This window comes from Staurois parvus, unplaced genomic scaffold (assembly GCF_062004578.1).
Source record: "Staurois parvus isolate SC_StPar_1 unplaced genomic scaffold, SC_StPar_1.0 ptg000096l, whole genome shotgun sequence".
Classification (NCBI taxonomy): domain Eukaryota; kingdom Metazoa; phylum Chordata; class Amphibia; order Anura; family Ranidae; genus Staurois; species Staurois parvus.
In genome coordinates this window covers 3,283,523-3,298,517 of record NW_028317892.1, presented here as the reverse complement: position 1 = coordinate 3,298,517, position 14,995 = coordinate 3,283,523, and the positions used below count along the sequence as shown (strand labels likewise).

General features: G+C 38.4%; 1 protein-coding gene across 1 annotated transcript in view; it reads right to left on the bottom strand.

Annotated features, from left to right (window-relative positions):
• Positions 1–6,019: 6,019 nt before the first annotated feature.
• Positions 6,020–14,995, bottom strand: part of MAU2 (MAU2 sister chromatid cohesion factor) — a 44,004-nt gene continuing 35,028 nt past the window's right edge. The window contains exons 14-19 of the mRNA XM_089670827.1: positions 14,497–14,546; positions 13,320–13,397; positions 12,624–12,735; positions 9,711–9,801; positions 8,216–8,343; positions 6,020–7,273 (exon numbers count right to left, since the gene is read on the bottom strand). Coding sequence (XP_089526953.1) covers positions 7,199–7,273; positions 8,216–8,343; positions 9,711–9,801; positions 12,624–12,735; positions 13,320–13,397; positions 14,497–14,546 — 534 coding nt within the window. The 3' untranslated portion in view covers positions 6,020–7,198. The remainder of the gene's footprint in view (positions 7,274–8,215; positions 8,344–9,710; positions 9,802–12,623; positions 12,736–13,319; positions 13,398–14,496; positions 14,547–14,995) is intronic.

The following is a 14,995-nucleotide window of genomic DNA, read 5'->3' as shown; positions in this document are numbered from 1 at the left end:
GTCTGTGCTAGGAAGGTGTAATTAATGTACAGAGCTCTATATCTGGCTCCATTCCACTTTCCGCCAGGAGATTCCCCGGCTAAATGTACTGTAAATAGGGGGGGGGCTGGAGATCACGATGAGGTCACCCCACTACCAAACAGCTCAGCAATCCACCTATTGGGTGTGATGGACACAGTGGCAAAGGAGGGAGCACACTGACGAAAGAGCGTCCAGGGTTGGTCAATCCAACCAATGTTCCGACCTTTGGCAGATTTACCCACCCGTCTCTGACAGGTACATGAATACCAAACACCAATGCAATTCTAAAGGGTGTCTTTGACATGCTTTCTGAATTCCCACCATTGGTGTGTAAAAATGAACCCATGTTTATGCGGTAGATCCAGTCACGGGAAGGACAAGCTCAATTTTTACACCGCACACAAAAATGTAAAACTATGCACATCACACTTTATGGCCTATTTCATATGGGCTTCAGCTTGTATAACAGCAGTGTGAACAGCAAGCTTTTATGAAACTTTCAGCAAGCTTTTGCAAAGCTTTCAGCAGGCTCCAAGCATCTGTCTGTGCGCCTTTAAAGCACCATTCAGCTCCTGTTTATAAATGTCGAACACAGATTTTAATGGGAATGTGGTTACTTTAAACAGGCTGCTAGCAGACTTTCAACAAACTTCAAGTAGTCATTAAGTCTGCTAACTTGTTTAAAGTGGCAGACAACAGTCCTATTACGATCTGTGTTCAACATTTACAAAACTGGAGCTGAATTGTACTTATAAAGCTTCAACAAAGCTTACTGAAAACTCTACAAAATGCTTTGTAAAAGCTTGCTGTTCACACTGCTCTTATACAAGCTAATGTCTGTTTGAAACAAGCTTAACAAATTCAGCCCATATGATGAGTGTTTCCAAATCTGATGTTTCAGCTGTGCCCAAATCAAAGATAGGAAATCTATGGGTTGTCTTATCTGCATGTCTATGGCCAGTCAGTAAGCTGCCTCCATAAGAAGGACAGGTGGGAAGGCCATGCTCGATCTTGCAATCCAGCTGACTTCATTCATAAGCCCCGCTTCAAAATGTGCCAACACTCACAATGACTAGAAATGCTCATCAACACCCCCAACAAGTAAAACATGTAACATAGATGTGTATATGCATACTACTAACTACATACGTTTACCAACAGTTTTTAACATAATAAGCTGGTTAGTACCGAAATCAATCAATTTACATAAAAAAAAAAAATCCTAAAAACTTAATTACCCGAGAAGGACAAGGTGATGCCATTTTAAGCCACTTTATCAAAAGGCATTTCTAATGTGGAGTAATTTAATCTGCACCCCATCAACACAGTTAATGCAAGACAAAATTAATAAAATAATCATTTATGTTTAAAGAAAAATGGACAGATAGTCTTAACATTGGACAGAACTGGAAACATTAGGTGGGAAATCTAATGTGTGTCAGGGTTGCTGATGTCTTGATTTCTTCAGTGAATAGAGCTCATACTATAATCCTACATAAAAAAAAAAACAAAAAAAAAAACACTAATTGTAACTTTCTACAACATAGTAATGTGGAAAGACACAGACAAGGTAGTCTTCCTACCTCATTCTTTAGTATTGTTTTCTTTCTCATCCACTGGGGGACAGAAGAGGTCTTTACTCTTCAGATTCTACTGCCGCCTATTAGAGGACTGGACACTAGTCTAAGAGAACAGAAAATGCCTGCAGCTCAAAGAGCCATATGAAGGACCTCAAACCCAAAGCGAGCAGCAGATGAGGCCCCAACATCCACCTGGCAGAACGTACAGAATATCAGAATATGTTAACAGAAGACCAGGTGGCGGTCTTGCAAATTTTAAACAGTGGCTTTATGTTAAAAAGCAAGACTCTTTCACAGATCAAATAGAAGGCACCTTGACAGGAAAGGATGGAACCCAATCCTTCTGACCATAAGACTGGTTGATTGTCTGAGTCACCTGGAGATATTGAAAGGAGAATCCAGTGCACCCTTACTGGGACAAAATGGTATAACAAGTAGGGATTCAGTCTTTCTGAAAGAAGCAATAGTTGAGAGATACTAATTATAGTGTATGCCTTCAATGTCCAACAATAGACCTTGCAGGATGTAGGATTTCTAGGCTTTTCCAGGATCACCAGACAATCCACTGAAGTCCTGAACAACTCTGGGTCCAGATGTTGCCAGTTGTTGAATTCTGCAAACGCCTGAGATGTATAGAAAAGGACAAGGCTGGAATGTGAAACATTCTCCCAAGCACAGGATGCAATCTACTTCTCATGCCACAGTAAGACTTGATTTCTTCTTGATGGTTGAGGAATGCCATCACCGTGGCGTTATCCAACTCAATCTGGATCAGGAGATCCTCCAGCTGGATGATCCAAAGTTACACCAGAAGCACCAGGATGTGTTGGACTTGATGGATTTTAAGTCCTAGACTGGATGTGTATAGTGTGGGATCCTTCGTTGCAGCTGTTGATCGAGAGAAGTGTTCTAGCATGTCCCATTGATCAACTTTTTGTAAAGCAGGGACAGCCATACACTGATTGGGATTCGTCCTGCCCCTGCTAAATGCAATTTTGATCAGTCTATGGCCAGCTTCAGGAGAGCAATGCTGGATAGCTGCAACGAGTAACAAGAAAGGGTGCTAGCAAAATTAGGTTAATTTTTACACAACAGAACTGAAAAAAGTGCTTTCACCTAGGACACTAGCAAGAAGAAAAAAAAACAAAAAACAAAAAATAAAAGTCATGCTGGCAGGAGCAAATATTCCTGGGCTAGCTTACAGTTATTTTCCCCAGTGCTCCAATCCTGTAGTAGCAGTATAACCTAACCAAAAGGCTTCCCTCAAAAAAACAATGCTAAAGAAAGAGGTGGGAAGACCACCTTGTCTACATCATGGGCTGTTTTCAGATTGTGGTAGGCAGTTACAGGATTAAAAAAAGGCAATCATATGGCACTTTTAAAAACAACTGTACCAACCAGAATTTCTGGCTCTCTTCTCATGGGTTTTCAATCAAAAAGAGATCACTTTATAAGGGCTGCAGCAAGAAGGCAGATCTAGCAATTTGTAGAGATATTATGAATAAAATGCACATCAACGCATCTACTCAAGGTGAATATACCAGTGGCCCTATAATAGCAAGAACAGATAAATTGCATGTTTACTTAATAGGGCAATGCTCTGCAGCCTTACATAATATTTTGGAGCTATAAATGCTTTTGCACTTCTCGTTTTTTAAAGAGAACCAGTCACAAAAAGGCTTAGGCAAGGATATAAGCATTGTATAAGACTTCTCTGTATTCCCCCCCATTAGAATTACATTATTTATCAGAGGCCGACTCTTGAAGTCACCTTGCCCTCTGAGATCTTACAGTGGCTGCCCTGTCAGCTGCCTGAACATGTTAACACAGACATTTCAGCACTTATGAAGCTAAAAAAAAAAAATATAAGGAGCCCAGTCTGTATTTCTTAAAGACACACTAGTGACTTAGAGGCCAGCAGGTGGATCAACAGTATACAGCACAGCATACAGGCATCTGACACATCTGGAAATGTCAAACGCAGTAGCTTCTTAGCAACTGCAACTCTGCAAGAAACCTAAAATCTGAGGCATGGTTGGCAGGACAGTAAATTATTTTTGCAGGCTGGATTATTTTTTTCCTTCTTGGCAAAAGATTTGCTTTAATAGGACTTATATGGAGGCAGAAGGCTGAATTCACTAAAATATAACAATTGCTCTTTTCTGCAACACAAACTGAAAATTGCAGTCACATGGATTAAAATCTGATTCTTTTTGGTAAGTAATACATGTGTCATGGCTGAGCAAATCATCCAGTTACATGGGCACTGCTGTAAAACATTCAGATATTTGATTTCTGTATGCAATTAATACATGCATTAAAAAGGTATTCAGTATGTTAAAAAGGGAAACTTTAATGAGGGCAAATTTTAAAATAAATAATGTAAGAACCCACTACATCCCTTTATGTGATTGTTTTTTTTTTTCAATTTCACATGCATATATTTACATGTAGACCAAGTTGCTTGTATTTTCTACAGAGGATTTAAGCCATGTGAAGTTACTATTATAAGCACCCCTGGTTCTTGCAACCTCTGCCAGCCACATTGCAACACAGTATGGTAAGCATGTAAATGCAAAAAAAAAAAAAAAAAAATGGGGCATGTGAAATAAATAACATGCATGGCAAATACCATCATGACAACTACATGCAGTTAGCAGAATACAATATATCTTTTCCAGTACTGGTCCTTCAAACTATTCAAATGTCAGCATGAACCCAGTTCGCTTAACTTCAGTTATGACATCCTTTTTTTAATTGGTAAAACAAAAAAACGGAAGTCCTCAAAAATGTCATTACTGAAGGTAAATAAAATTGATTGCGTAATTCTGGAGCCCAACGATCGTCTACCAACAACTGGCAGTTTTTTGGAACCAGGGGTACATATGCTTGCAGTGGTTAACAGAAAAAAAACAAACAAAAAGAAAAAAAACAAATACACACCTTTTCAGATATATAGTTTACCTGACTTGTGAAATTTTCCCAGACTCATATTACGATGCTATCAGCAGTCTGTCAGGTTTCAAATCCATACTAGAAAAAGGACTGCTAAAAATCAGACTGCAATATGCCATATTTCCACTTTCTCTTCACAGGCAACCAGTTAATCTCCAGCCACCGTAGGCTATAGCTACAATAAAGCCCCGTAGGCTGCCTGTATATGACAGGCTTACAGGGCATGCTAAGCCTTGTAGTTCTAAAAGAGCCAATGAAACCCACATTTTGCTTCTGTGTGTTCCACAGGGATTGAGAATAATCCCTGTTGGAGGCGTTAAAGCCCAACTCTGGGCAAAAAACACAAGCCCTTATAGTAGGACTGTTCCAGCAGTGCAAAGGTTACAAGTGCTTGTTTTGTCCAGGGGAGAGAAGAAAGCCTTCTACTCACCTGTTCCTCTACCAGCAAAAGGGCGCTCCTCCCCCCAATCCAGCTGTGGGTTGTTCCTGGCATCCTCACGTCTGAAGCAGGTCTATGAAGTCTGATCTGGGCTTGATGGCGTCAGGGACAGTCCACCGCTCAAGACTGCTAGGGCGTTGGAATAAGAGCTGTAGGGACCAGTCTTGTGCAGGGAGGATCAGGTAACCATCTCCCTTCATCTCTCCTCTGGACAAAAAAAAGAGCAGGCACAGCCCCACTGCAAGCGAGAACTTCTGCCTGGATTTTATCCTTAATAGAGTCTGAAAACACATTTCAACATACATAACACACTGAAGCAGGGGATTCAGTGTAGCATGAACTGGAGGCCAACAATTCGATGCAGTTTTGCATATTTTGGAGAGTTGGAGATTTTATGTGGTGTAGGGTGAGGATTGATCCAATCACAAGATCAATACAGCGCATCTGGACTTTGGTTGAGATATTTCAACCACAACCTACTTAACACCATATCTATCTGGTCAAGATGCAAGCTATGTGATTAATAAATTCATATTGTCCATAAACAGGAGAATTCACTAGATGGCAGATGATATACAATGGTGTAGGACATGCCTCAGCACTTTTTCATGCCCCCTGCCTTCTAGAGCCTTATCCCTAAGATACATGGAGAACTGACATCTGCAGATGACAAAGGAATCAGTTTCAACATGACTGTACTGTAGGGGGGATAATCATTCATTCATTGGCAAGGAAAGAGAGGACACAAGGTAAGGAATCAACCTCTTGCCATAATGTACCTAAATCTGAAGAAAAAAAAAAAAAAAAAAAAAAAAAGAAGAGTTCTATTTTATTAAAGCTTGCTAATGGTCTCTTAATGGCTGGAAAAGGGTTGCTAGATTAGGAGGGAAACAACAATTAATCCCACTGCTTGCCAAGTAGTAAAACCAGATCATCACTGCGAACATTGCAAACATTTTAAACAATTTTAGACCATAATTCTGGGATTGACCACTTTAGAAAAAAAAGCCAATGGAGGCACAGCTTACATCATCTCTGAAAAATAGAGTTTGAGCTTTAATGGCTATTAAACAAGGGGGTCATATACATTAAATATATTAAATAAAATGGAGGAACCATTGATAATATTACATTTCTACTGCTCAGTGATATCATGTACAGCTAAAAATGTTAAAATACATAACTAGTAGTATCGTTAACAAGCCAGAAGATATAGCCGAGAATAGAAAACAAAATGACACCACTTCATCCTCTGTGTCCTAAAAACTTGGGTCTAATTGACACTGCTGCAAACATGTAGTGATGTTAGGGAGTGACAATGGCTGTTTCATGGAAACCACAACAACAAGTACATGGAAACATGGGTATCGGTTTCATAAATGTGTGGAACAGGAAAACAAAAGGAACTTTAAAATTTGCTTAATATTCTTCAAGGTACGAGATTTAAAAGTATTTGCATGGTAAATAAAAAGGCTTTAACATATCTGCTGATAATTTAAAAAAAGCAGGCCTCAATTGCCTTAAACTGCTAAATATTCACCAGTCTCGTATTGATTTAATGGTTCGTCAGCCATCTTGTCCTAGCAGTCAAAGGGTAATGTGATGATCCCCTACAAAACTATATCAAATATTAAAACCATTCCCCAAGAAAATATAATTTATCCAAAAGGGAGAATGGAGAAGAGGGAAAGAGTCATTCCAACTACCCCAAAAACCGTATTTGTGTGCAGCAAAAGTTTAAAACATTGATAGTATTATATATATATATTTATGAATATAAAATCTAAAAATGCCCTTCTCTGTTAAATCTATTCCATAAAGGGAAACAAAGCTGAAGGCAGATATTAAATATAGCACAAAAAATATTGTTCCAAATTCTATTACCCCTTATCGTGCAAAAGGGAAGGTATAACCTTTGCCACGCACCATGCACTTGGGGAGGGAGCCAGTATCGCTTGCAGACAAGGGGAGTGTCAGAATTATGCAGCATGTAGCTCGGTCTCCAAAACATGGAGTCTCTGAACAGAGGACACTAGAAATTCCTTTGTTGGCAAGTCCACAACATCCTTTAACTTCCAGAACTGAATTCAAATGTATTGTGAATTCTCTTGCAGGTGCTGACTTTCCACAGTTCTGGACACAGAAGAATCCTGTTCAGTGAGTGCTGGATCAGTTCGTGGTATTGTTTAGATGGGTTTAGCTTTCACAAAAGACTAGCCAAGCTGGTAGTGGGTCCATTCTGAGCCTGAAATTGTACAGGTGGTGATCCATCTGTCCACTGGAAGAAATTAAATTCATAAACACTGAATAACCTTAGATGAATCCTTCCGACAAACAGTTTACTTGAGCACAGATCAAAAATTTTCACTAAGACACTGTATAAACCAGAACAAAAAAGGGACACAAAAGGGGCGCCAAAATCCTGAGACAGTACTCCTCTGCTTTGATTGGCTGGAGGGAGAATGACATTAATTCCGACACATGCATAATGAATTCATTCTAATAACAAGGTGTCACATATGCAGCTCTGTGTACATTCCAAAAATGGCAAAAAGGCAGGCAGGTTTGTTTTACAGCAGAAAAGACATTACAAGCTTTCTATTTAAAGGAAAAGTTAACCTTTGGAAAAATGTTACATTTAGGGTGGGACATGTAACATATTCCAGCTCCTGCACCTTCTACATCTGATTCCCCTTCTCCCTGTGACAGTGGGCAGGGGATCTTCTCCCTGCACCCACGGTCACAATTCAAAAACAGCAAGGCTGTGTGGGGCTCCGACACGGCTGCGTCACCTTTTCAGAGTTGTGTGAATAAATGTACTACAACTATTGTCGGCTGCTGCCGCTGATGGCTTGTAGTTCTCAATGAACTGTGAGGGCACTGATGAGTGCGCTTGTAGTTAATTGATTCTTCCTGCCATTCAGTAACTGCCTGTATTGGTAATATGGGCACACAGCTGATGTGTCTGAAGGATCCTGGCATTGCACTTGTGATCTGCTGATCGCAGGTGCAATGCTTTAAAGACCGCAGAGAAAAAAAAAATAAATAAAATGTAAATTTATTTTTTTTTTACCTGCACAAGATATGCATTTATTTATTTTCACAAAAGGTGAACTTAGCCTTTAAATGTGATTCAATACACTTGAACAAAAATGTAGGCGTTTTCTACATCTTCATTCAGGAAACACAAGAAAAAGAAAACAGACTGTATAATACTAACCGTTGTGAGATTGTGTTCTGGAAGACTACATGCTTCTATATGATCCTGGAGCAGCTGCTGAGAGAAGTTTTGGTGCATCTGTGCTGCCTCATGGGCATCAATTGTGTTTCCACATGCCTTGTTCAGATCTGCATGTGACAGATACATTGGGAAAAACATTCGCTTGTTACATGAGGAATTGGGATTTGTTATTAAGAAAAAAAAAAAAAAAAAATCACTTTAAGAACAGGAATTGAGAACTATTCACATATTAAAAAAGGACCTGTAAACTAAAAATACACCTCATCTAAACACAAAGGGACTAGCAGTTTTACAGGAGGTAAAGCATAGCTCTTTAAGAATACACTCTCCATCAAGGTTACCAAACCACACCAGTTTAACACCAAAAGATACTTGTATCCTATTATTCTGTCAGTCATTTTAGGCTACAATAGGCTTCCTTGTGACTATACAGATCCTCCAATGGGATTACTGGACAGTAAGCCCTGTGTAATGCTGGCCTTACAACTGTAGAATTTTGTTTGAACAAAAAATATATATATATAAAAAAAACAAAAAGTCACTTATCTGACCAACTAATTTTGAACTTTTCCTTGGAGTTCTATTTCAAGGTCACAATTATCGCAGAACATCCGTTCCACTTCTGAATTAACTTTGACAAGTGCATGGGCATAGGACTAGTTACGATTTCTCTTAGCCAGAAGCAAACTTAACTATTAGAAATGTGTTAGTTCCCATTACATACAACAAATTTTTCATAAGTGCCCTTCATTGTCCATTTTTTTTCACTTGCTCTGGTTGTAACCAAGCATCAAAATTGTCCTCTTTCTTAGGTAATCAAAGGAACACTGAAAAATTACAAATTTCTAACAAACCACTAAAAACATAATGGGAGGAATTCAATAAAACTGATGAGACTTTTCTTGCATTAATCCCTCATTAAGGTATTGTGCCTAATTTTTGAAGCATCTGCGAAACTTGGTTTGGACAGGGACTTGTGCACCAAATTCAGACAGTCCTAAAATGGGCCAATTTACATTGTGGCACATTGAATGTACCACTTCTACATTGAAGGCACCAAATTAAAAATAAAATACCAACCGTTTGTAGCTTACAAAAGGTGGAGCAACTCCTGTAGCGTAAAAAGAGAAACTGGTGCAGAGAGATTTCGTGAAAGTGTCTTGCGTGCATTCTAAAAGTGGTGCAGCATGAGCCAAATCCAACTACAAGCTATAGACAGGTACATGAATTTGGTGCACACTACACCACTTTTAGAACACACGAGAGAAAACTTTGACTAAAATCTGTCTGCCGAAGTCTTTATGAATTCCAAGGAATGTCTAAATAGTTATGGTGCTGCTGCATGGGACTGCATACATTTATGTACAACAAGCAATCTAATCTAGGCAGCAGTGCACCTAGCCATATTGTGATACCAATAAAATACCCCTCTGAACTGGTTATGAACTGAAGGCGGTTTAAAATGTGTTCATACCTCTTAGCAGAGCAGAGGACCAGAGCTGCACAGACATATCTGGGATCTTGCTGGCCAGCTGCATGGCAGGGACAACCATATTGTTGCTCTCCTAATGGAAAAATAAAGGACAAAAAGGTGAATTTAAAAAAAAACAAACCTTAGCTAATATCAATTTCCATCAAGATTCATTACAAATAACAAACCTAAAAATATGCTTAAAATGTATAGTAAAACTATGTCAACAGTTGATTCACAATTATACATATATACTTGAATGCAACTGTGTTAAAGGAAAACTCAAGCAAAAATGGATACTCAAGAATTAGTTTGTTTGGGCAGTGTGGTGTCTTATTAATCTTTGTAACACAATTAGGGAGATTTTCACTTATTGTCTGTTATACCACCAAGTGTATAAGGAATTATGGGAAGACAAACAGTACTTTAACTCTGTCAAGTTTTACTGAAAACCCCTCCCCCAAAAAACCTCAAAACAAGAACTCTTCCACACTATCTGTACTTTCCTAAAAGGGGAAGTATTAAGTACTGGTCCCCCACTCCCTGAAATTGGCTCCAGTGGGGAGCAGGAACCCAATTTTGATAGGTACTCACTTCCATTTCTACTGCAATCGCCTAGGCAATCAGAAGAGGACGTTTCCCTCCCCGTAGTCTTCTGGGACACGTGACAGGTCCCAGAAGACTACAGGACCATTCACATGGAGCGGTGCTACTCATGCATGTGCAGTGGGAACCTGGTTGTGAAGTAGTTACAGCCAGGTGCCCACACCTAAAATGCCGGAAGCAAGTACACTGCTGGATCCTGAGACAGCTAAGACTGGTTTTGAAAAGTCAGCAAGTACAGTTTTTGTAGCTACTGGACTTTTTTTTTTTGTTTGATTGGAACGCTGCTTTAAATTCTGAGCTTGTCTGCAAGCTGAAATTGCATGCTTTTTTTTTTATACCCCTCCTACGACTGCAAATTACCAATTATTTACAAATGATGCAGCCAAATAATGTTCTCAATAGTTTCTTTTTAAAGAATTCTCCATAATGTGGAGCCATGATTTTCATTATTCTACACTATCCGTTCTGTGCATAAATGTTTTCATAGTGGTCAATAGGGGCCCATATACACCCGTACATTTTGATGCAGGTCAACACATTTACACAGATTAGCCATTGTTTAAAATAGTGCTAGTTCAGATCTATGTGAAGCAATGACCTGCATTGTCCAACTTTTGATGCATCAACACGCTGTGACAATGGCAGGACACAAAAATGCACAATTGTTTATTTCACACAAAAACACAAGAGAAAAGGTGTGAATAAAAAGCTCTAATGTTTGGCATTACAAGTTATATACTAGGATTGTAAAAAACAGAATTTAAAATTATGATTGCTTATAATGCAGAAAATGCATTGAGGGAAAAAAAAAAAAAAAGTTTGCATTTAGAACCACTTGGGGAATTATTAGATAACTATGCCTTCTTTTATATTTAAAAAAAAGTAAGAATTTGTGCAAGGAAAACGTGTTTAACACTTTGTTTCCTTGAACAGATTGTTCAATTTTCTAAATATAAAAGATATCCAGTAATTCCTGTCACAGTAGAATAATTATACTTTACTCGGTCATAGCAGTTGACAGACATGCTTTATACAAAGTGCTACAATATAATACCTTTCCAGCTTGAGTTATACACTGCCCAGAAAACAAACCACTCTAGGTGACTTCCAGACCTGCTCAGTGGTCAGCTTAAAAAAGGGGTGAATGAAAAAAAAAAAAAAAAAAAAAAAAAAAAAAAAACTCACAAGCAATGTGGACGCAGGGATCTCTCCCCATCAATACACAGATCAGAGCTGCAGCCAACGGCTGCAAGCACGGATTCAAATGCTGGTTTTCCAGCAGGAGCATTCAACAGAAGCCAGTCATTAGAATGGCTTCTGTTGAACAGACTGGTACACATACCAAAATTCTGCCAGTTCCTGCTCAGCCAGCTGATTTTTGGTCCGTGTATACCCTGCTCATCAACAAATCATGAGATAGTGAAGTGTAGCTGTGACTCAAATCATAAAGCATACAGACATTGCCAATGGGTTCAGATGTTGTTCAATACATAATGCTTACAAAATCATAGAAATGTTGATATCCTGAATTTTTAAGCTCTACAGTACAAAAATAGCACTAGATTTTTAATCTCTATAGAAAGCATGCAAAAAATGGTGTGAGTACTCTAGTAAGAAGTGTTTTCTGTGTGTGAAAGTAACTTGATAATGGGGTCAGGGGGAATGAGACTTGTGGATTTCTAGTCATGTACAGGAATCAGTGAACGTACAACAATGACGTGGTGCAAACCAATTTGTAGCTCTTGAAACATGCATTATCTAAGGACGAACGCATTTTTGTTTTTAATATTAAAACAGTCTGGTATTAAAACAGTTTCCCCATAGCCATATCAGATGAAGACAGTCAAACTGCAATTGCCATTTTTATGCCAGGTTCAAATATCTCACTGGTTCTGAAATGGGCAAAAGTAAGCATCTTTATGTAAAAATGTATTGTGGTGTCTACATAGCATATCTCAGGATGGGTTTCCAGATGGTGACAACAGTAGACTATGCCTGAATAATCTGTAATGAAACCCAAAAAAGCCACTTGCAATCTCCATTAAAAGCCGGTTTGACAGAGCATTTGGGGAAAATGCAAATCCCAGCTGCACACAAAAATGGTAATGTTCTGCTAAGAAGTTGCAGTGATCACATTGCTGGGTATCAACTTTAAATAGATTGTATATTGCAGGCACATCAAGCACTTCTTAATCTGATTTTATTGTAAAGATATAAGTAAAGGCAAGATTTTAGGAATTGAGTTTATATACATACACTTTAACAAAAGCTAAACACTCAGAAATGCATTACAAAAAACAGTATTCCTACCCTGTGATTCCCCAGCACATAGAAGATGTGACCAAGGAGCACCAAGGAACATGCTGTAAGTCGGTTGAGATCTTCAGCATTTGACATCTTTAAGGTTTCTCGTAAAAATCGTCTGCAAAAAGTAAACACAGATATGCAGTGCTGATTGTGGGGTAAAAATATTCATTGTTTTTATTCTGTAATACACCCAGAAAACTTAAATCCTTTACCAGTCCTGAAACTGAAGACAGAGCCTTGGTATATGTGTTATTTCAATAGGCATAATAGCTACTAAATGTTTACTAAAACAGGTTAGCACAACTGGTCAGTCACACTGTCGTAATTCAAGAGGAATTTCAGTTTATAAAAAAAAAAAAAAAAAAAGTCAAATTAAAAATCAGCAGCTACAAATACTGAGCCCTTTCACGTTGCTCCATTGAAAAAAAGCTGTAAAACACAAATATGCGTTTTTGGTGCATTTTCTGCTTGCCATGCAATCAGTGGAACTTCTTGTAAAAGTAAAGTTTTGCTTTAAGCAAATTTGATTATCTGTGTTTCTGTCATGTGGAGCAATATAAGATCACAAATCAACATGACTGAAATACAGATAATGTACACCAATGTTTCTATATGTTTTAGGCTTTATAATGGTGCACAAATTCTCATTTGCAGAGGGAAGGATACCATTTACACAATCCTTTTTCTTATATTGCTTACTTTGCTTCATTGTATCTGCCTTGGAAGAACGAGAATAATCCACGGATGTAAAAGGCTGCAGCACGGAGGCAGTGTGAGCTAAAAGAGAAAATTTTAGTTAGCACAGTTGTCACACAATTGAAAAAAGAAAAAAAAAAACATTAAGTCAAAAACAATGCAGTAATTCAGAATTATAAAAATGAACATTTGTGTTAGTTCACACAAATGAAACATTAATTTTTGTTGAATTTTTTCCAGGAGAACAAAAACACCTTGTGACTTTTATCACTAGTATGTCATGTACAATGTCAGTTGTAACTATTTATCCTTGAACAACATGGCTAGGGTTGTATCCGAAAATCCATTTACATAAATTCACCAAGTGTAACCCAACCATAACATATTACATAACATTTTACTGGAAAAACTGCTGTACACGATTAATCAAAGTTTAGGCTGGCCAAAGATGGATGGAAATTTGTCTGGTTTAGGAGGGACTGGACAAACTTAGATCCATAGGTGAGCAGGCAGGTTGTACAGAGATCAATCTCCCGATCAACTTCTGTACAACCAGCCTGTCAGACTTTTTTTCCCCTTGATCAGTGCCATCGGCTGGCAACACTGATCATTGTATTCTGACAACAAGGAACTCTTCCCACTGTCAGAATACAATAGCTCTGTGAAGGGGTTTCCCCATTAACACCATGTGTTAATGGGGGAATCAAATAATTTTTTTTTCATTCAACACACTGTTGAACAAAGCAAGACACAAAGAAAAAAAAAAAAAAAAAAAAAAGGGAGGTCAGGAGCACAGTGGACATTACACTATGCAACTTCGGTAGGTCTCGGTCAGTTTTCAGTGCTACACACTTGGAATGTAGGCGACAGCAGCAGTTCAGCTCCAAGCCCCACAGCTCAACTAAATGTGGATCCATGGTGTTTACAAAGGATGTGACATCACAGCACTTCCTTTCAGTCTTAAGGGCTGGGCAGTGACTGAAGACCAAGGAACCTCCCTTTTGGTCGATTTAGCAACTCATGATCAATTTTGACTCTGCAAAATCAATCAGCTGTAAAAGGAATTTTTAAGATCTCTTCCGATTGATTTTTGCTTGCTTGCTCACAATCACTTGTACCTATATTCATCACAAATTGCTACATGTAGACTATCATAATTTAGATTCAAAAATAGTCTTACCTAACTGGGAAATTATGGTCTGGGTTAATTCTTTCCAGTAGACTATAAAGCTTTAAAAGAGAAACATAATTTACACAAATTACGTGATGTAATGTTATGTACCTATATTGACAATTCAGCAAACAGATTACATGTAAAAATCACAGGTCACATGTTGAAGAGTACCTAAAAGATGACCATTATATACAGTTTATAAAGTGCATCTTTCACAACAGTAAAGCATGAGAGCTACCACTACCGAAATTCCGAAAATGCTAGTTGCTTGTCTATTTCTGGCTTGAACACTTTAGGTAACAGACTTAACAACAAGCTTGCAGCCAAATGTCATAACTCCTGATTTACAGTATAAGGATATACAGTATCTGAGTAATTTGAACAGTACTGACTCTAGGGGTTCTGCTTGACAACCAGGGAACAAGGGCTTTCAAAAAGGAGATCGGCAGTGTGTTTTCCATACTTCTATTATGACAGGTTGCCATTAAACATTTCCCAGTTACAG